The following is a 23,452-nucleotide window of genomic DNA, read 5'->3' on the forward strand; positions in this document are numbered from 1 at the left end:
AGATAGGATAGATAGAGATGAATATGGAGAGAGAGAGAGAAGAGAAGCCAAGCACCAAATTGCTGCCTTTAAACCAGGCGCCAAGCAGACCCAGCAGCGACAGGCAAGACTCGGGCGCCGTCGGGCGCGCGAGGGTTTGCGCGCATCCCGCTGCCTGACGCCCCTGCAAGCCAATCAGAGGGCGCGTCCCTGAAGCACCTTGTGACAGGCAGAGGCGGCCTTCCCTCTCCTCGCCCCGAGCGAGAGAAGCTGGGAGGCTGGGCGGGCCCAGCTCGGCCGCTGCTCAGGGCGGTGTTTCGAGAGCGGCGTCAGCGATCGCGGTTTGTCGCCGCTCCAGGGTTCAGGAGCTTATTTAAGCCGGCCACGCGCACACACGCGAGCACAGGCGCGCGCGCGCGACGCAGGCAGCTGCTGAGCATCCTTAGCAGCAGCAGCAGCAGCAGCATCGGGCAGCCAGGGAGCCGGTGGGGGAGCAGCAGCAGCAGCAGCAGCCCGAGCCAGACAAAGCAAAGATGGCAGGGATCCTCGCTTGGTTCTGGAACGAGAGGTTCTGGCTGCCGCACAATGTCACCTGGGCGGATCTGAAGAGCACCGAGGAAGCCACCTTCCCTCAAGTGGAGGACCTCTACCTGGCCTTCCCCCTGGCCTTCTGCATCTTCATGATCCGCATGGTTTTCGAAAGGTGAGGCTGGGATCTGGGATCTGGATGCTTCTCTCTCTCTCTCTCCAGCCCCACAAGCCCCCCCCCCCCAGGGAAAGGGCTGCCCTCTTCTACTTCTTCCCATAGGCAAACAAGCTCCCAACTCGCTCGTGTGGGGCTTGTTTTATTTGGGCCACTGGGGTCTCTCCGCCTCTGGAGATGTTGGCTCTAGGGGTGGGGGTGGTGAGGGGGCTTTGCAGTTCGTAGGCAGACAGCCTCATGAGTGGGGATTATATGGGGTGTATGGATCAAACTTCCCTGAAGAATAAGAGGGGTGTGTGTGGGTCGCCAGCATTGGTCCAATGTTAGCAGCATGGGTCCAATGCTGCCACACTGACTTAAAAAAAAAACACACCAAAACCATGCCCACTCAAAAAGCAAGGAGGCATTTTATTTTGATTAGAGAGGCTTTTCGAGCTAAGCTTTAGATCACCTTCCTGGTCACTCCTTCCCTCAGATGCTACCAATGCAGATGGTTTTGTGGTGGGCAACCTGCCTGTGTGATGGCATTCAAGGCAAAAATTCATTGATAAATGACCAGCAGGCTTGCTAGTATCGGATTGGATGGGGGGGGGGACTATGCGCTTGACCCTGCTGAAAAATCCAGTGTTGTTGCTGTTTTTGAAAATGGGAACTGCACATTGATGGTTCCACCAACTTCCTTGAAATAGGCTAATCGCCTCATTTCTAAAATGAGGAAAGCAGGGTTCAGGCAAGTCTGCCTGGAGCCCAGGCCTCAGACCTGTAAACTGCTGTCTAATAGCACAGCTGTGAGTAGGTAAGCTGTGAGAAGGAGGTAAAATGCTCCGCACATACCCAGAGGTACACCTACCTTTTACCTCATGTTCCGGATCTCGTGTACGGCATTTTGAACACCTCATGGGTTTATAAGTCCTTGGTCGAAATAATTCTGACAACACTATTCCGTGTGGAACACCTGACTGGAAAAAAACCCCATTTCTTTAAAAGGTCACTTGTGTACTAGTGACATAGCTTGTAGGTTTTTAAGTAAAAGAGAATCAGTGTCATAAAACAGTAAAATGCTGTACACTTCATGAATGCAATCGGATTATTAATTAAGCTAGGAATCTATCTGTTTTCAGTCCTTTGTTATACCTCCAAAATTATTTGCTCCAGGAAAAAGCCTGATGGTTAAGTTGGCAATCTCCTTTATGCTTTCCCTGTTGTTCCATTGAAGAGCTGTTTCCCTTCATGATAAACACAGGACAACAACACGACAGAAAATAATCCTTTTTTGGAAATGCAGAATAATAAGTGCTGTGATAGTTAACTGAGAACACCTCTTAAATTTTAAGGTTGGTGTTTATAATGATCTACATAGAATATATCACTTTTCTGAAATACTAACCCAAACTGATCATACACTAAATGTCAGTTAATACAATGTGTGAAGATATTGTGTGGTAAAAATGTCTAGTTTTCCTGGAGGGTCATTTTGAGTACTTCTGCCCTAGCCTTTTCTCCCAAGATGGACAACATTTGTTTACTTGTTTTGTCTCCTGGATTCTAAGGAATATGCTTTCCACACTGTTACATTCCTGCATTTTCCCTGTTGTCCTGCTTTTTTAAAAAAAGTTTGTTTTTTTAAGTGCTGTTTTGTACTGATTTTTAGACCTATCAAAATAACAGCTCAAATCTTTCAAATATGACATAGTGCTATTGTTTCTCCTGGTGTAGTGGAGTGCTTGGTGATGTGCCCCTCCCTTTTCTACATTACCTACCTGTCTATAATTAACTTAATTGTCTCTATCGCTCCATCCTCTGCTGTGGAGTTCTTTAAACTCCTTCTGCGTTTCACCTGTGTGGTAAAGGTGATCTTCTATATGGAATGGAGGCAGGGTAGGGGGAAACACACCTTATCCACTTCTCTTTTTTATTAACACATTATGGGATGGATGGATGGATGCATGCACGTAAGTCTTGAGAATTTTTAAAAAGAAGGACATACAGAGCAAAAGTTATTGACTGTTGCCTAGGCTGCAGGACTGTCTTAGCATGGTAGCCTCAGCAACACAAGCTCTGACTTTCCTCCCTTGGTGTTGCTGGGTAAGTCTGCTCAGTACACCCATGGTAGGAGTGCATGATGATGGTGATGCTGCTGCCTGTTTCATATTGCCTCTTTTCCTTCCAAGTGTTCTCAGTCTCCATTGCAAGAGACTTGCCCATTTGGATAAGTGGAAATGGGGCTTCCTATCAGTCCAAGAAAGGGGTGCAACTGTTGCTCCCCTCTGCTTGTTGCTGCAGGTTCTTTTTTCCTTGTCATCTCATCTCTTTTATGGGGTGAGCTGCAGCTACGACTGTCCTTCTCAACACTCTTTACAATCGATTGTCCTAAAGCACATACTATCGTCTTGGAGACTCTCTGAAGGAACTTTGGTCTTAAGGATCCTTCTTTTAGGATGATAACACTATAGTTTAAAAACAAAACAAAACCATGCCACCTGGGGTTTAGATAATACTCTAATGCCAAGAAATAGGACTAACACTAGTATGACATTAATCAAATAAAAAATAAACTGGTGTGTTTGTAACACAAAAAACTTTGTCAGAAGGTGGCTGTTTCCCATCCACAATATTTTGCTTTTTATTGCTCACAGGTATTCCCTATCTGGAATGTCACAATTCTGCTCTTCCCTTCTACTTCAAACATCCCATAATCTCTTTTATTCTTCACCAGTAAAGAACAAACACTTTCTTAACAATGCACATTTTTTAAGAGCCCAGAATTGGATGTACACTGAGCAATTTGATAACCTGATGCTTCTCATATGTTTACCAGGATACCCAGGCCAAATATTTATTTCTGAATCCTTTATAACTACCCTTTCGTCATATAGTGCAATGTCAATATGTGGCTTTCACATAGTTCACATTATTGCTTTTTAGAAAGAGATAGAAGCTCCCGTTTTCTCCTGCCTAAACTCAGGAAAAACGTATGCAGAATTCTCACTTAGGTAAACTACCATAGTGGCAAAATATAGTACAACAGTTTTTTGATAAAATCAGCTCATAAAATCTTGTACTCCACTGAGTTATGGAGGATGGGTTTAGTTACTTGCAGTTACACTTGAATCTCCGCATAATTGGTGTGTCCCCCCCCCAGGAACTGGGAGAAGAAAGCACTCCTTGGCTTGCCTTGTGTGCCTGAGAGCCTTTCAATGGAAACATGGTGCTCTGAGGCCCCATATGCAATGGACTGAGGAAGTGGAACATAGGAAGGGTAGAGAATGAGATTTTTGGTGAAAGGGCATGGGAGAGGGGGGAACCGAGGAGAGAACAGCTTCACGGTGCTTAAAGGGAAACAACAGAGTTTGGTCAAGAGAGAGCGGCTTAAAGAAGGGGCACAAAGTAGGCCGCCCCCTGTCAAGCTGGAATTGGAGGGAACAGTTTGTAAGGATTTGAAGGGAATAATGGGTGGTAGAAAAATTGGAGTTGAAGAAAGAAGTCAATGGAAAAGTAGGACTAGGGGAAACCATGTGGCCTAGAGATGGGTTGTTCTGTACTGTTGGCAAGGTGACAGAGGAGGCCAGGGATACATAAGTATGCTAGGTTTAGAGTCTATTGACTCCGATGTCAGTATCATGGCAATATAGGGAGCTGGCAACCTTAGAAGGACAAGGGAGGGGTGTGATGCGGTAGGTAATGTAGTTTATTTGAACTAACTAGCCAATTCTAAGACTGCTGACTTCCAGGAATGTCTTCGAAAAGTGGTATGAAGTCAGTAAAAATGCTGTGAGTCCTCGGCCCAGCTGTCGCCCCTTATCGTCATGGCTTCTCCCCACAAAATCCCGCAAAGGAAATATGGGTCTCTAACAGAATTTTCAGACTCTCACAACTCTGATCCCCAGAGTTCCTTGAGGGAAGCAAATCCACCAGTGTCCATAGAGATTTGGGCCCAATACGTTCATTACATGTGATGCACAAATGCATGTCAGCCATCTTCCGTTCCCTGTTATTTTGATTTTACTTTTAAATGAGAAGCAGCTTGGGTAGATGGGAATTCTGAATAGACACACAGAAGGTGGAAAGGCGTCTACAGCTTCTTCACACCATGCTTTTCAGATTTTTCCACCATGCCCCCCCCCCCAATTCCCTGGGCAAGAGTTTGCCCTCTAAAATAAACATTTGGAACTTATGAATTAGGAAAGACCATGGACTCAGTTACATTAGTCAAAAAACTGTGTTTTGAATGCATTATAAACATGCACCAGATGGCACTGGAGAGTAAAAAACAAATCTATGTGATTTTCCATAATGTTTTTTTCTTTTGTTATAACGATTTAATTTCTTTCTTGTTTATAGTATTTTTTCTCTGTGTGTGTAGATCCACCCCAGCAAAACTGTTTGGAAGTTGTGCTCAAAATGTTGATCTGGTTTGGTGTTTTTTTTTGGGGGGGGGGGAACAAACCATTGTTTGCTGGGTTTGGAAGAGAGAGAAAGCTTGCATAAAAAGCCCATATAGATTTATTTATGCAAATAGATTCTTATCCTGCTATTCCATGACAAAGGCAACATAGAAATTCAATTTAGAACAATAAAACATACCAACAAAAAAACGCCCTAAGGTAATTAAGTGAAATACTGTATTGATTTAAAGCAGATTAGTTACAATTAAAGACCTAGGTAAACAGGATGGCCTTATCCTGGCATAAAAAAAAGATAGTAATGACAGTACAAATTTAATTGTGGAGAGGGAATTCTGCCTTCGGGGCTCCTACAGAAAAGGTGGGAACACCTGGAAAACTTGCTAGTCAAGGTAATATGGGAGAATGTGGTCCTCTTGTTAACCTTGACCCCATACTGTGACTCTATAGGTTAAAACCAGCCCTTTGCATTGTTCCCCAGACAAACTGGGTGCATGTGACGATCTTGTAAGTTTGCTAGTGAAATAGTTTCACCAAGAAGAGTCTAGTTAACTGCCTGGCTGCCACATTCTGGATCAGTAAAGTTTCCAAACGCTTTCCAGAGGCAGCCCTTCGTATGCAGAGGATCATTTTACTACACTTTGAATTACGCTTGTTGCATTATCCTAGACACAGCATAGACAAAGCAAGCTATTCTGAAGTGCTAAATAACACGAGATAAAAATGAGTTCTCTAGTTAGCTCTCTCTGGGCTGGTAAACCTGTGTCTGGCCTGTTCTCTCTTCAGCCTCCTCTCAGACATAGGAGTGTGCTTTTTGTTTATGTACAGGGGAGCATTCAGCCCCATGGGCTCCCCCCTTGGTCTGTAGGAGTAGTTTTACCACTTTCGTCTGAACTAGGCTTAAATATTGATTTTAAATAAGCTGATAGACTGCTGAGGTAACACAGGGGACTACATCACTTCAGGTTGTCGAATAGGCCTCAAAGCAGGTGCCAAACTTTACCTCGTTGACAAAGTCTTATTTAACAGACCCTTTTAATGGGGTCCTGGAGTCTACTTATTAACTGACTCCATAAGGATATTCCACAAGTTACTTAAGCGGGTTTTGTCTCCTTAATTTTGCCTCAGAGTCCTTTCAGAATGTGGCTTTCTGTGAATGGTACTTTCTAAATAATATTCTTAGGTTCAACCTTTCCACCTTTAAAGGCTACTTAAGTGTCTTAAGACAGTGGGTCTTTATTTTGTAGGATAAGTTAGGAAAGTAATCGTGTTAACTTACTTGCTTTTATCAGAAGCATTTTTTTTTCTTACGGAGTCATGTTTGCATTCTTTTTACATATAAACACGTAACCAAAATTTCAGGATGATGGTTTGACATTGGTTTCGGGTTATGGCTTGTCCTGAAGTAGGTCCCCAAAGCTTCCCTAATAGAAACTATGGTTAATTGTGAAGACTTTGTCATTGCACCCAGGTGAGCCACAAAGGGAGAAGTGAAGGGCCTATGGGCCAAGAGCTAATTTATATCTCAACTTGTTAAACCAAGGTAAAGGTAAAGGTACCCCTGACCGTTAGGTCCAGTTACGGACGGCTCTGGGGTTGTGCGCTCTTCTCGCTCTATAGGCCGAGGGAGCCGGTGTTTGTCCGCAGACAGTTTTTCCGGGTCATGTGGCCAGCATTACTGAGCCACTTCTGGAGAAATCAGAGCAGCACACGGAAACGCCATTTACCTTCCTGCTGGAGCAGTACCTATTTATCTACTTGAACTTTGACGTGCTTTCAAACTGATAGGTTGGCAGGAGCTGGGACCAAACAACGGGAGCTCACCCCATCATGGGGATTCAAACCACCAACCTTCTGATTGGCAAAGCCCAGGCTCTGTGGTTTAGACCACAGCACCTCCAAGATAGGTTCATTCAAACTTGTGCCAATTGTTTCTTTTGAAAATGCCTTGTTAATACCGTAATGAAAATTGCAGACTGAAGGTGCATATGCAAGACAAGGTGTCCATTTTCAGTGTTTTCAGCTGGTTCGCAGACTGGGGCATACAAAAGGCTCACTTGTATCTCTGCTTATTACGCTGAGATATGTCTATCGCTCACTTTTATAGTTAATATAGTTGTATATCAGTTGACATTTATTCACTGATTATAACCTAACTGCAACAGCTAGCAATCTAATGAGAATGATTGCTTTCTTTGCAGTCCTATGTATGATTACTTGGATGCAAGTTTCATTGAATGTAGTAAGCAGGCGTAGAATCAGACTCCGTGTGGCTTTACACAAAGATTTAATAATGTCTGTCCAAAGACACATGACGTACAATACACTTGACAACCTGCTTTGAGGATTAGAATTTCTTACTCTCTATTTGCAAGTCTCCTTTTGACCTAGAAATGGATACAGCTTCTAATGGTGCTAATCTCACCCTATTTAGCAGGGTGTCTTCATGACCACCTCAGATTTCAGTATTATTCACCATAGTATTCCATTCAGTATTCTGCTTTTCATCTTTCCTCAGTTGCTTAAATCACTTAATGCAAATATAGTACGAACACAAAGTTGTAGCCATTTTGACAGAAAGTACACTCCTACATCTTAAGTAACTCTCTATCCATGTTTGTCCCAAAGTCCTGCTGAGTTCAGTGAGGCTGGCTGCAAAGTTAACATACAGAGGATTGTACCCTTAGTCATTTTGTCAAGAACTCGCCTCTGCTTTCTGTATGGAAGTGCCAGTATTACATCTCTCAATTACAACACTTCGAGATAATTGCTTTCCACAAATACCTAATTGCATGCAAGAATTCTGTGGAAATAAATTGCTTGGCTTTTTCTGTGGGCTTGCTTGCCTGGAAAAGGGAGTAGAAGCTCAGATAACCTCTTATTCCAGTTTTGCTGAGTTGTCAAGCACAAATTTTGACATCAAACTGTTATGAAACTGTTACCAGTTGTTAAGAAGAGATTAGGCACGGGTTAGGACAGGGGTGAGCTCCCGTTGCTCTGTCCCAGCTCCTGCCAACCTAGCAGTTCGAAAGCACGGCAAAAGTGCAAGTAGATAAATAGGTACTGCTCCAACGGGAAGGTAAACGCCGTTTCCGTGCGCTGCTCTGGTTTCGGTGTTCCGTTGCGCCAGAAGCTGGCCACATGACTCGGAAAAACTGTCTGTGCACAAACGTAGGCTCCCTCGGCCAGTAAAGCGAGATGAGTGCCGCAAGCCCAGAGTGGACTGTGACTGGGCTTAACTGTCAGGGGTCCTTTACCTTTACCTTTAGGGACAGGGTAAGACCAGATTCAAATCCCCACACAGCTATGATCTTTTCTGGATAACATGGAGCCAGTCATTCACTTAGTCTCAGCTTAACCCACTTTGCAATGTTGCTGTGAAAATGAAATTGGGAGGAGAGGCCAAGTATGCCATTTTGAGTTCCTTGGAGGAAAGTTGGGATATAAATGTAATAAAGAAAGCAAATATATTTTATAAGCTTCAGCAGCTTGGGGAAGGGCTGGTGGGGGGAAATCACATTCCTAGGTGCATGAAATAGCTTTTTCTTTGTCATGCTAGGGACCTGTGGTTTTTTTTGTTTTTTAAAAAAGAGAGAAATAATTTCATTGACATGAGTAGAGCTGATTTTTGAATACTCATAGAATTGTCTTGTAAGTTTCAGTTTACCCTCAAGCTTTAAATAATTCAGATACTAATGTCTGTTTACTGAGGCTTTACCAAATTATTTGTGATAATGGGTGTAGGTCCTTCTTTTTTTATTTTTTCCTGCTCTTAATCTTTGAACCTTAACTAAGCTAGTCCAGAAGCTTTTAACGGAAAGTGCTCATTTCAAAGGGAATGCAGCTCACAAATGCCTTTTAATGATAAAGTTATATGGGAGAGGCAGTGCTCCAGAAACAAAGACTGCAAGGCAGAGATGAGAGCGAGAGGCTGATCTTCAGTAAAGCTGGATAAGTCTTTTCGCACAGTCAATAGAGGGGATGGAGGGGAAATACCTCTTTTCTTCATAGGGTGAGTTGGAAATCACTACTTAGAGAATGGGTTTCGTTGCAGCACCCTCTGTCTCTCCCCCCACCCCACCCTAACATAATCTCTCATGATTGTGTCACTCTTGTGGTATTTGGGTTTCTTCCATTGTGATTGTCGCACTGCTTCATGATTCATAGCAATCCTGCTGGATCAAACAGTTTGCCTAATCCACCACTCTTTTCCTGTAGTGAGAAACCAGACATCTCTAATAAATCCACAAACAGGACATGAAAACAGTAGCTCTCCCCTACTGGTAGCTCCCCAGCTGCTGTTTGGAAGCACAGATGGTACCTGCAATAAAGTGTTGCAGCACGGAGCACTCCTGGGTGGGGTTCCTGCTAGCTGTGGCCCTTTTCAGGAGATTCTACAGTGGTACCTTGGGTTACATACGCTTCAGGTTACAGACTCCGCTAACCCAGAAATAGTGCTTCAGGTTAAGAACTTTGCTTCAGGGTGAGAACAGAAATCGTTCAGTGGTGGCGCAGCGGCAGCAGGAGGCCCCATTAGCTAAAGTGGTGCTTCAGGTTAAGAACAGTTTCAGGTTAAGAACAAACCTCTGGAACGAATTAAGTACTTAACCTGAGGTACCACTGTATTCTCCTCTCACCCTGTTCTCAGACCCCAAAGGGTCTGTCAGCATTCCATGCCCAATGGGCATGTTTGGTCTCTGTTGGGTTGTTTTTTAAAGTGTTTTTAAGGACACTTTTTAAAAACAACAACAACATTTTTCAGTCTTTGAGGTTTCCCGAGGCATTGTTGTTGGCTGTTTGCAACATACAGTGGTAGCTCTGGATGTGAACGAGATCTGTTCCGGAGCCCCGTTCGCATCCAGAAGCGAACGCAACCCGTGTCTGCGCATGCGTGGGTTGTGATTCGCCGCTTCTGCGCATGAGCGTGATGTCATTTTGACCATCTGCGCAAGCGCGAGCGGTGAAACCCAGAAGTGACATGCTCCGTTACTTCCAGGTCGCCGCAGCGCACAACCCGAAAATACTTATCCCGAAGCTACTTCAACCCAAGGTATGACTGTAATGTGGGTGGGTTTGTTTGGTGGGGCAAAACTCTCTCTCTTTCACACAGGAGGCCTGCAGTTCTGCATGAGGAAATGGGCAGGTGCTGGTTCGTGGGAGAACATGGGCAGGTGTTAGCTCTGCTCCCCTCCATCCATGAAGTGAGGGAGGAAACTTTTGTCCACTGTCAGATTGCTTTGCAAGACACCAGTGAAGAGACTATCTTGGCATCCCTTGCAGCTGGAGTCAAAGGGCATATCATCTCATGGTGTTATTGTCATATATATATTTTTAAGTGGCGGAAAGGACTAGTTAGGGAAACTTCCAAAGCTTTGACTAAGTCATGAGGCGAAAGATCTTGGGTGCAGCTTGAACCCTTTCATTTTCTGAGTCTTGCAACAGGAGTGAAGCAGTTCCCTTTGGTGAAAGAGGCAGCCCAACCCTGCTTCAACAGGGAAGTTAAGCCCCTGGGACTGAAGAGAAATGGAATGTGCTCTTTTCTCTCTCCCCAAATATGTGAGCCCTGATCAACTGTTTCATAGCAGAGCAAGGTAGGCAGATTCTGCTTTTCTTCCTTTCTTTCTAAGCGTAAACCTGCTGGCTTCTTAGCCTTAATGGTCAGCTTTGTATTTCAGTGTGTGTCTCCACCATCTGGAGGTGCATGCTTGGGATCCTGGGATCTTGACTGTTTTCACACATTAGCAACACATCCTGTAGAATTCTGTCCGTGATATTTTTCTCTGCATGATCAGAATGAATTTCAGGAAGCCCAAAAGTCGTATTGGAAAATATGGCTTTCGAGCAGTCTGCTCCCAAAATAGGAACCAGGCATTCCATTTTGGCGACTGAAACCCTGGTTTGATGGCCGTTTGGCGCCTAGCTTATATACCGCGAGTTTCATGTGTTGGGCAACTGCAGTTTGCGTAATCTGTATCAGCAGGCGTTAGGAAGGGCAGCGGTGGTGGTACTGGCAGCTCATATGCTCAGTCTTGGAGGCTTGGGAAAGGCAGTAGAGGACGTCAAAGCATCAGAGGAGGTGGAAGCTGCAGCAAGAGTTGGCTGTAGCCACGTGCCAGAGAGTGGGCCTTAACAGATGCCTGATGGTGCTGATTTCTGACTCTGGGCCACACTAAAATCAACAGTAGAATTGTGTTCGTATTGCACAGGAAGCTGCTTAATGATTTCATAGGATGTATGCAACAAACAGTTGACTCCTGTTTTGAATTGTAAACATTTTATGAATTCTAAAGGTGCTTCTTAAAGGCTGAATTATAATTTTGGATTGCATTACCACAGTATTTCACCCAGGTGATAAGAATGCTCTACTGGTTATATGAGGTCTGCCAGCTTATGTTGATAAAAGTTATGCTAATTTTATGCAGCTTGGACACACACACCCCGAAACATTTTCAGTGTAGCGATAACAAAATGCCACCTCCTTCTGTTTATACTGTAGCTCCAATCCTAGTTCTACAATATCCAGACATATATTGGTTTGAGAAGAAATGTGCGGTAGAATAATTCACTGCAGTCTAAAAGGTGGGTGGTGAATCGTTCTTATCTATAGTCCCTCTCCTCCCTTTTCTGAAAGCCTATTCTTGTCCTTACACCATCCACTTTACATGCCAGCTAAAATCTGCAGAATTTACTACAGTGCAATGTGAGAGCAGTTCTCGTGGCACAACCTGCATGCTTATGACAAAACCTCTCTCTTTTGTTGTGTGTTTAAAACATGTAGGCTTCTGCCCAGTGCATGATAACAAGAACAGCAGAGTGTGGCAGTGGCTGGTTTTGCAAATCTCAAGGAGTTGCGTCTGGCAGCCTGACAACGCTATGATGCAAACTAAAAGATGGAGCTTCAAACAAGCTTCAACGAGCCTGTGAATTAAATTCTAATCCCTAATTTGCAATGACTCTGTTCCTGTAAATAAATGAATGCCCATGGGGGTGTATCAGAGGATCAAGGTGACATGCTCTGTCCCCAACTTATGCACTTTCAATTGAATGTCTCTGCAGAACTCCTGTGTGAATGGCACTTTCTCTGCAATTGGGAACCCTGGGGAAAGCGATGTAATGAACCACAAAGGGGAAAGCCCAATGTTACAGTGGTACCTCGGGTTACAAACGCTTCGAGTTACAAACTCCACTAACCTGGAAGTAGTTGCTCCGGGTTGCGAACTTTGCCCCAGGATGAGAACGGAAATCGCATGCCAGCGGTGCGGCAGCAGTGGGAGGCCCCATTAGTGAAAGCGCACCTCAAGTTAAGAACGGTTTAGGGTTAAGAACGGACCCCTGGAACGAATTAAGTTTGTAACCCAAGGTACCATTGTATTCACTTTGTGGGCATTTTGACTGAGAGTGAGCACATTGCCCCTCTGTTCTTATTATGCTCTGCACACTTAAGAATGGGGCATGTGTGCGCAGCTGATTGTCACCAGAAAAGGACATTCATAGTGCAAAACCTCCCTTTTCAAATTGCAGCTTTCTCCCCTTTCAAGCTGCAACTTTTGTCCATGCCTTCATGTCTACCGGTGACAGTATTCATAGTATGGTGGAGTATGGAGAGCCTAGCCTTGGGGTCTTGCTCTGTGCTTGGGTCACCAAACTCTCTGACTTTTTCACATGCTAAAGCAGCCTTTTAACTGCTCAGCCAATCAGGTAAGGTAGCCTTACATATTCCAGACCCGCCTCCGTCCACCCTACATCCAGCAAACAAAGAAAAGATAATTCAAATACTATGCAACTGCCCTCCTCTTACATTTAACTTGTAAGCTCCACTCTGAAAATTCATTTCTTCATCATCTGTGTAAAATCGTATTTTCTATATGATTCGCTGGCAAGTTTCTTTCTTTCTTTCTTTCTTTCTTTCTTTCTTTCTTTCTTTCTTTCAGAACCATACACCTGGCTGTTTGGCATCTGCTGTCTTTTTGTTTTATCATCTTGTCACCTCTATTTAAAAAAGCAATTTCTCTTCTGACATCCCTCCACCCCTGCCCCCTTTTCTCTAAGTGATGTAGTCACTGATCTGTTAACAAAAAAGAACTAAGAACAGACTTGGTAAGATTAGAATTAGTGAAATAGACAAGAGACTACTGGTATCTGGTTCCTTCTTTTGCTTCCCACTTTCTACCTTTTCATGGAGCAATGTATGTCAAGGTCTAGAATAAATACTAAAAAGAAAAGAACAGAAATAAATTCTCAAGACATAGGTGAATTGACTGAGATTGGCCAGAGCCAAATCTAGAGAAAGATTTGACCTAGTTCTATCAAACTGTTCAACATAGCAGACTAAGTTGGTTATAAATCTGTTTGTTTTTTTAAATCAAATGCCTGAAATGCAGCTATATTTCCAGTTAGACAAATTCACAATCTTATTTTTAGGGTGTACATTTGATAGGTTAGGCAAATGCTGGAACGAATATTTCAAGCTGTGCTTGTGCCAAGGTGCACACGCGCTTCCTTTGTTACATTGGGTTTACTTCTCATTCTGCAATATTGTGCAGTATTCAGTTGCATATGCTCATCTGTGTTGCTGGAGCAGTGAATGTGCACACTCCAGGATTTGCAACCGTTCTTTTCCTATTGCCTTTTTCATTCTAATTTAATTACAATTACAGGTCATGTTAAAATTTGGGTTCCGATAATCTGTTGGTTTATTGGTACAGATTATGCTTTTTTGAACAAATTCATTTTTTGTATGCACAGACACAAAATAAATTATGCAAGAAATACCAGAAAGAGTGCTACAACTTAAAACGTCTCTCTCTCTCTCTCTCTCTCTCTCTCTCTCTCTCTCTCTCTTTACAGTACTTAGTATTTCTTGGTAGACTTATTCACATGAGATGGTTTTTCACAGTAAAACAAAAAGCATCTTGTCTCTCTGTCTTTCCCAGAGGTTCATTATAGTGAGTGACTTTCACCATCACTATGATATGTCAGGGACTTCAGAGCCAAATATCCATCACAGATTTGGTCTCTCCTACTATCTTTGCAATTGAAATATAAGCTGTAATGAACTAATTGTTTGCTAGATGATTGGTGTATTCATTCTCTTTCTCTCTCGCATACTCACACATTGTCCACAGAACAATGTCTTTGAGGTCTAGTCCAGAGGTTATATGTTAGTGGGAAAATGTACATATCCTATGCATCTGATTTCTTAGTCAAACCCCAAATTAGAAATACCGGTATTTCCTGTTTCATTAAACCAAGGAGAAAAGAATAACAGAGTATAAAGGTGATATATCTGGAGGAAGTTGTGATCTAATATTTCCTGTATCTTCATAATTACTTTGTGTATATCATTATTTAATTCCACTGTCCTTTAATCTTTTTCTAGCCAGTTCCCAGAAGACAGGAGTGTCTACTCCAAACTGTTGAGTGTCCCAGTAATTAATCTCCACATTAAACCACTGACACGAGGCAGTGAGATGAGCTTCATGATTATGATGCTCTATATTAGGGACTGCCAGACATCTGGCTTTAATTGGTTGAAATAATTAATTATGCCAATCAATTGATTAATATAATAGTACAGAAGGACTTGTTCCTATGGCTGCACGTATTACAAGTGGAAGATGAGCAAGGGAGATGAATAGTTAAATGTTTTGACTGACATTTCAGACAATGGAAAGTTTAAAGAGGAAGGTCTGGAAAAGCAGTTCTCATTATTGGATCTCTAGGGCCCGGATGGTGGTTGGCCCACCTTCAAATTGGTTGCTGATTCCTAGTCTTGTGCATTCTGTGAGCAACCTTTTTTATTTATTTATTTATTTACCATATTTATAGTCCTCTCTTCACCCAAGGAAACGCAGAGCACTTTGCCCCTTCTCCATCCGCCTGATCACTTTCCTGCATGCAATTTCCTTGTCGCCTGTGGCTAATGGCAGACTTCTTAGATTTTAAACTTTCTCAATTTGAAATTCAGATATTTGCTGAAGTATGCATAATAACTAGTTATAATTATTAAAATTGGGTCAAAGCTAATACAGCCAGTTACATTTTAATTGCTATTGTGACACACACACACACACGCGCGCGTTCAGGAAGTGTCCCAACTCTTTTTCGTACCAGCACAGAATCCAAGGAGGCTAATAACTTCTGTGGGGTTATTTATTCAGTCCAGCTGTATAATTCACAGCTTTGTGTCATATAGCTTATATAGCGTTTTTGCCTGACACAATTATCTGACTCACAGGAGACAGAATTTTGCTTGGCTCTTTGTACACATGCAAAGATACTAAACAATAACGCTTGAAAGTGCAGATGAGTTTTGCTGCAATCCCATGCATACCTATTTGGAGGTGAGCACTTTTGAACATAGAAAAGTGCTACTTAGTAATTGAGGGTGATGTAGCAAATGGGATGATGTCACAAAAGTACACAAGACAAGTTAGACTTGCTTCATGCTGAAATCACTGAAATGATACATTTGGAATGCTTCCTGAGTAGGCAGGCACTTCAGAAGCAATTACTGTACCTAAAAATCTCCAAAGGCTGTTTCTGACACTGCCAGAAGCTACCATGAAAAAAAAAGTTTTCTTGACAAAATGTGGTTATTAACAATATCTATCTGACTTTACAAGTTTTATAGGTTAGCCTGTACACAATGTTGGTTGGTTTTAAATTGCCATACTGTATATTTAAAAAAAAATACTGAAAACTTATGGCTTTCAATAAAAACCAATAAAAAATAAAAATCAATAAAATATCAATAAACAAATCAATAAAAATCAATAAAAAAGAAGCATATTGCCAATGGGATCTCATAAACGAGATCTCATGCAGCTGTGTTCATTGCCATACATGAAATAATTCTGTCTTCCGTAATATTCATTTATTAAAACACATTACCAAAGTGTGGATTACCCCTCTTCTCGCAAAAAGCCACAAACAAGAGGTCTGAACCTGGATTCTTTAGAATTCAAGTGAAACCAGCAACAGAATGTTGCAATACATAATTATCCTATCTCCTGCCCAGCGTTGCAGTCACTAAATCCGTTCTCCAGGATACCATAAGACATGGCACCCTCCAGATGTGGAACATCAGCTCCCATTGTTCCTGCTGGCCGGGGCAGATGGGAGTTGTAGTCCAACATATAGAGGGCACCACATTGGCTACCTCAGTTACAAGATGTAATAACATTCCACTCCTCTTTCCAGTTTCCTTCATTTTTCTTTTCAAACTAACACAAAATGTTCCTTTTTCTGTAGTCCCATTTTGGCTCTAATTGGCACTCATCATTTGAGTTCCCTATTAGAGGGAGTGATAGTGGGACAAAATAGCAGATGTCAAGAAAATGACTCATATTTTTAAGGTACTTGTAATGTCAAATATAATATTCTCTCTCTCTATATATATATATATACTTCCATTGTATAAGGAAGAGCATTTATCTTAAATCTATATTCCTTCTTCCTACTGTATCAATTATGAAGCTAACTCTTATTCGTCTTAAAGGATTACATATGCATTTAGGGAGTATGGCACACTGTTGTCTTGTCATAATTGTAAAAATCATGAATAGCTTTTCCAGCACTTTTCCTTCAGGTAGAAGAATTCCAAAGAAGGAATCCGTTCCTCTGTTTGGTAGAAGAATAGTGAAATGCTGTTTTTCTCTTCCTACCCTTCTAAGCAAGTGTTTAAGGTAATAGTTGTCACAGTGGGCACACGGTGAATGTTCTGAGGATTCACCCATCCATGTTGGACCTGATTCATGGGTACAGGTGGCTTAGAATCCAGGTGTACGGAGACAGTTCCACAGGGCAAGTAGTTCTCTGTGCCCTTCAGCTTTGCGTCTTTCCACTATGTTGCTCCAAGTGCATCCATATTCATCACACCACTTTTAAAAAGGCATCTTTTGTTCCATCTTTTTAAAAACAGATTGCTTTATTTCTCTTTAGCCAGACCTTCGCTACACCCTCCCTCCCTTTCGATGCATAAAGTTTTATATGGGTTGTCCCTGAAACCCAGTCTTCCCACCCACCACTGTGCATTTGCTGTTGTGTGATTAAAGTTGATGGAACTGCATGCACAGTGAGCAGCTCCATGCAAACAGCTTGAATCTTGGAGGAGTCTTGTGTGGTTGTACTTCAGGCAGGTACCATGTGGCTCGTTGCACACCTGAACTGACTCTTAAGAGATGGAGTGCGTGATAGCCATTTGGGCCTATCATGAATGTTGCCCCCAAGCTGCTTTACAAGAGAATCCAGACACAGAGTAACTGTTGCAAGCATTTGCACCATCCTTTGGGGTCCTGAAACTCGTAAGTCAATTGGCCAATTGGTCGGCCAATTGATGTCAAAGAAAGACAGAATTTTCTTTATGTACGCCACAACAGCAGCAAGAATACTTATCGCAAAGTATTGGAAGACACAAGATCTACCCACCCTGGAAGAATGGCAGATGAAAGTGATGGACTACATGACATTGGCTGAGATGACTGGCAGAATCCGTGATCAGGGGAAGGAGACGGCGGAAGAAGAGTGGAAGAAGTTTAAAATTTACCTTAAGGACTACTATAAACTGCATGAATGTTAGAATGTCGAGGTTTTGAGAAAGAAAGGGTTACAGCGATATAAGATTAGAATGAAGGAAAGATTAAGAGGACAGAGGTTTGACAGAACTATTTAGAACTTGCTGAAAAACTTTGGACATTGGGATGCAGAAAGGGGAGGTATGGGGGAGTCCGAGAAACAAGGTTTATGAAAAAAAGGATACGAAACTATACATGTTTGTATGTCTTTTTATATGTTTGTATTGTTTTAAAAAACTTTTTGTAAAACCAATAAAAATCTTTTTTTTTTTTTTAAAAAAAGAAACTCGTAAGTCAGAGGTGAGGCACTTGTGGGCCTCCAGATGTTGGACACAACTCCCTCCAGCAGCAATCAGAATGACAAGTGGCTAGGGATAATGGGAGTTGTAGTTCAGTAACATCTGAAGGGCAATGGGATCCCCACCCGTACTCCACCCCCGTTACCTGTGACTGTGGGGGATGTAGCATTAGGAGTATGGACATTGTCTCCGTTCAGATATGCCAGGCAGCTGGGGAAGGGGAATAAGATGCCAGAGAGGGTCAGGAAGTCAGATTATCCTCCACCAGGGCCCTGCTGGATTTAACTTCCTTCCGCAGGGCCCGTAAGACAGAGCTATTCCGCCTGGCTTTCAATTTGAACTTAGCCTGATCTTTTATGCCCCTTCCTTCCCTCCCCCTTCCCTTTTTATGAAGATTATCCACTCTAGGATCCCACAGCTAATTCTCCCCTGGTCTCCTCACTGGCCCAAATAGGACTAACTTGGCCAACTAGCCCTGGTGATCATCTAATGTTTATTGGATGGATTTCCCCCCTAAATTGATTTTTGAATTCTAAATTTATTGTTATTCACGTTTTATACTGTATTTTATGCTGTTTTTTGTTGCATCAATTAAGTATTTTAAATTTGTTGTTAGCTGCCCTGAGTCTGGTTTTCTGAACCAGGAAGGGTGGGGTATAAATAAAATTTATTATTATTATTATTATTATTATTATTATTATTATTATTATTATTATTATTAATAATAATCTTTGGTGGCATTCCTATAGCAAAAATAATGAGTCTCCTAGCCTTTAGTTTCAGATCACTTATGTGACAAGCACAGTGGTATGTTCACTGAAGAAAAGAAGGAATAAATACTCAAGATTCCTCCTATAAAGTACTGATATGCTGAGTTAAATGCATTAGAAGTATTAACATCCAGACCAGCACAAATGAGCAAATGTTTCTTCTCCACCCCAATTGTTTTGGAAAACTTACGCCTAAAGAGCGATTTATTTTTAGATATTGCATCAGATGTTCACCAGCTGGCTGTGAAGTATTAATTTTTGACTTTGCAATACATCTGTATGTGCTTTTCTAAAATTGTGTTCTAACAGTTATGAATGTAGGCTTACAACATTTGTAACTGTTGAATAATTTCTGCCCCACCTTTCTATTCCGAAAGAGACACTCAACGTGTCTGACTAGGTATACAGTAGAAGCAACTCCAAAGATAAAAACAATTCCATCATCAAAGCTGCAATCCTAATCCTCTAGCCATGCTGCTGGAGGGGTTTTAGGATTCAGCATCTTTTGGGAGGGGTTTTAGGATTCAGCATCTTTGGGCCTCTGCCAGCTGTGCTCGTTGGGGCAAGATACTACAAGTTGTAGTAAACGGTGTAGGTGAAATGGCTTCCCTATGGAAGAGGGAAGTAGGCTTGGAAGTGAAAGGCAAGATTGGATGGAAGGCTAATGATTTGTTTTCTGCGTCTGACGAGGACTACAATTTCCCCTTCAGATTTGGTGATTCCGATTCATACCTCTTGCATTGCTGCAGTCAGCAAACTGTTCCTGTCGCTTACAGCCTGGAAACGCTAGCAAGTATGGAATGAATAGCCTGTTCTTTCACAGAGATTACGTAGTTCCCTGAAGTGCAATTACACTGGTATGGCTGTGGCCATCTTTAGCTATCTGCTCGCAACTGATGTTCAAGTTGCTTGCTGAATTGTTATCTTGACCTTGCTCTCCAAAAAACCTCAGGATTTTCACACATGCTCCCTCTTCCTCTTTTATTCTTAAGCAATCCTCTGAAGCAGATTGAGGGTGGTATTCAACAAATCTTTGCAAAGGGTAGACCTATTGCAGTTAATCAACCCAGTTAGTCATGGCCCATTTAATTTCAGTGGATCTACCCCGAGTAAAAGTTGGTTGAATGCCACCCTAAGCTGCTATCCAGTCTGCCTGTAATGCCATAAATAGTAGCTTGGGAGCTGAACCATAGGTGATTGCCTTCTCCTTTCTATTTACCATAGGTGATGCGTGCATGTGTGTGTCTGAGAGGTGGGGGGTTTCGGAAGTGACTTTTGGATATCAAGTATGAAAAGGAAAGTGCTTTCATAGTGTGGCAGGTAAAATATGAAACTTTAGTGTCTGAATGGGTGGCTGTGGGAAGTAAAGATATAGGAGAGATGAAATAAGAGAGGTAGTGCTTTGGAAGGTGAGAACATGAGTTCCTGGGACAGCAATTGAATGGACATCTGGGGAAAATAGGCTATGGAGCAGGAGGCTGGGACTTTTAAAGTGTGTATTGTATCTATTAAGTACATAGTACTAACAGCTTAGTGGGTTAGACGGTCTGCAGTTACGTGTCATTTGCATCACTTAAACCTTGGAAGACATCGAAATACTGTGTAATTTTGGACAATTGTAACCATCCGTTTTAGCATAAATGGGTGCAATTCCATTGAAGTCTGAGCTTGAGCCACTTAAGACCCTCATCCCACCCACAAATGTAATCCTTGAAAGCGCCATCCCCATCCGCAAGCATTTGTGATTTGCCCTACATTTAATATAAAAGCTGCTCAGATATATCTGGCATACTTTACCAGTTATTTCATAAGCAGTACTATAGAAGGACTTGACTAAGTGCACAGTGATATCTGTTGTGTGTTTGAATAAATGTTTTTTTCCATATCTAGAAGTTGGGGTGGGGGAATATCCTTGAACACTGGACTTAATCTGGTGACCTGCAGTAATTTAGAAAAAAAAAACCTTCTTTCTGGGTAACTGTCTCATTTTTTATTTTAAAATCCTGATTAGTTCAGTTACAAATCCAAAACAAAAGTCTGCCCTTTAGCGAGCAGAATGTAGGCAATGTGAGGAAATCTGCTGTGAAACTGTTGGAAAAGGAACAGCATGTCTTTTTCAAAATACCAGTGGAAATGCCACTTCATATGAGAGAGACTCTCTCCCCATCATGCCCTCTGTTTTTCCATCCCTTTGCTCTTTAGGAAATCACATTATGTCTGAAATCTACAAACCTGAACCACCCCAGACAGACTTTGCAATAAGTGCAAAGTTGTTTCTTTTCATGGGGGTTAGTTTAAGGCTGCTGATGGCCATCACCCAGTGACGGAGTTGTATTTACACTAAACTTGACTATCCTTCACATATGAAACACATCTCCCTTCTTGGAGATAATACGTTCAGCAGCTTATATTGCACATGATGGGCTCCTGCACATGGAGCTCAGTGGTTCCCAGGCACACACACCCTGGGCCACTTGAAAATTGCTGACGGACTTGGTGGACCATCTGATTTTTTTGCCTGTTTCAGAATTGTAATGCACCGTACTTGTCCTCTCTTAGTTTCCTCCCTTTTTTGTGGCTGCATCCTTCATTCCCACCTTCCATTCCTTTCAATTGCCTTCTCAGCCTCTTTGCTCTGTGCCTTTCCCTATCTTTCTGCCATCCATGGCGTCAATCCTCTAAGAAAGGCAAAGCCACCTTACCACCCCATCACTTCTGCAGACCACCTGAATGAAGCTGATGGACCACTGGTGGTCCATGGACCACATTTTGGTGGAACCCTTGTCTAGTTGGCAGGTAATGAACTTCACCTCTTTGCGTTGCAAACAGAATTTAAAGCAGATCATGTTCTGTGTCCAATGAGTCAAATGGAAAAGAGCTATTGGATTCTTTCTTTTGAGTTCCTTGAAGACTTATGAAGGTTGCAGTACACTGGGGTCATTTATCTTAAGTCTTTTAAGTTGGAGGATTTAAATTAAAAACTGAGAAGACTTTAGATTGCTGTATAGCATCCATATTAGTGGTCAAAAAAACATTAACAAGCAGAATTGAGGTTTTGTTATCTCCCTGGGAACAACCTGAAAGACAAATGAGTTGGTGAAATATTGAAAGGATCTGCTACATTTGGTGCTCATTCTAGTTGCGTCTGTAGTTATCTGATATTCTCAGGTGCTTTTAAACAGAGTTGCTACAGCTCAAATCCAGAAAATCTTGAAATTCCTTGGCAGAGAAAATGCTTGGGAACAATGGATGGATATACCTGTATACCTGAAGGAGCGTCTCCACCCCCATCGTTCAGCCCAGACACTGAGATCCAGCGCCGAGGGCCTTCTGGCGGTTCCCTCATTGCGAGAAGTGAGGTTACAGGGAACCAGACAGAGAGCCTTCTTGGTAGTGGTGCCCACCCTGTGGAACACCCTCCATTCAGATGTCAAGGAAATAAGCAGTCTTTAAAAGACATCTGAAGGCAGCCCTGTATAGGGAAATTTTTAATATTTAATGCTGTAGTGTTTTTAACATGTGATTGGGAGCCGCCCAGAGTGGCTGGGGAGACTCAGCCAGATGGGTGGGGTATAAATAAATTGTTGTTGTTGTTGTTGTTGTTGTTGTTGTTATACACCCACCCACACCTGAGTGAATTGTGTCACTCGTTGCAATGGAGGAGTCTGACCCACTGCACATAGTCGTGAGAGCCATTTGACAAAAAGTGGCATTCGGTTCTAGCTGATATTTGGATGTGGCCAGCATAAATTTAGCTTGCTAATGCAGGGAAGATGCACTTGCATTCCTCCATCTATCTATCTATCTATCTATCTATCTATCTATCTACCTATCTATCTTTGGGAAGGAGCTTCATTTCCATAGGTGTTTGTGGAGAAGTCTATGTATGTGTTGTGTTAGGCATTAGGACTACAGATGAGATCTTCTGGGACTGATACACTACAGTGGTACCTCGGGTTACATACGCTTCAGGTTACAGACTCCGCTAACCCAGAAATAGTGCTTCAGGTTAAGAACTTTGCTTCAAGATGAGAACAGAAATCATGCTCCGACGGCACGGCAGCAGCAGGAGGCCCCATTAGCTAAAGTGGTGCTTCAGGTGAAGAACAGTTTCAGGTTAAGTACGGACCTCCGGAACGAATTAAGTACTTAACCCGAGGTACCACTGTATTTACATTAAAGCCTCCCCTGTGGAGTACAGCCTATGGTGACAGCCCCTGTGAGCTTGGTGCTAAATATACACAGGAAACAAAGACAGTGAAGGGGGGGAGAGACCTCTGGACTGTGTGTTTAATTAGGTCCAGCATTTGGCCCACAAGGCCATTTACCTCAGTGCATGCCCTCCTACCTAACACCTAACATATGATGTGATGGAGACGCTCCCTGCAAAACTGACAGTGCCTGAAAATCCCAGTTAGCCTGATCACCAGCACCTCCAAATATCTGTCCCTCTGCCCATGCAGTTTGATTTCCGATTGCACAGAAAAGGAAAATCTGGGAATGTCACCTCTCCATCATCACCCAGAAATATATATCTCCACCTTCCAGCAGTGGATCTGCTACTCAACCAGGATAAAATTCCAGCCCTGTGCAACACAGCAAAAGCACCGATTATAAATACAAAGTGCAGGGTGGAGATATAAAATAAGTAATTACAGCTAATTGCCATTTTGCACTCCATGCCAAAGTTGCAATGGTGCAAGAAAGCTCTGGCTCAGATGTA

The 23,452-nt window shown here is 42.5% G+C and overlaps 1 protein-coding gene across 2 annotated transcripts in view; it reads left to right on the top strand.

Annotated features, from left to right (window-relative positions):
• Positions 1–212: 212 nt before the first annotated feature.
• CERS6 (ceramide synthase 6) overlaps positions 213–23,452 on the top strand; it is an 85,441-nt gene continuing 62,201 nt past the window's right edge. Inside the window, exon 1 of one of the 2 annotated variants that reach the window (XM_081181859.1) lies at positions 213–682. In XM_081181859.1, coding sequence (XP_081037985.1) covers positions 513–682 — 170 coding nt within the window. In that variant the 5' untranslated portion in view covers positions 213–512. The remainder of the gene's footprint in view (positions 683–23,452) is intronic. The other variant, XM_081181860.1, reaches the window with a different exon arrangement.

The sequence above is a fragment of the Podarcis bocagei genome (assembly GCF_964188305.1).
Source record: "Podarcis bocagei genome assembly, chromosome: 1".
Lineage (NCBI taxonomy): Eukaryota > Metazoa > Chordata > Lepidosauria > Squamata > Lacertidae > Podarcis > Podarcis bocagei.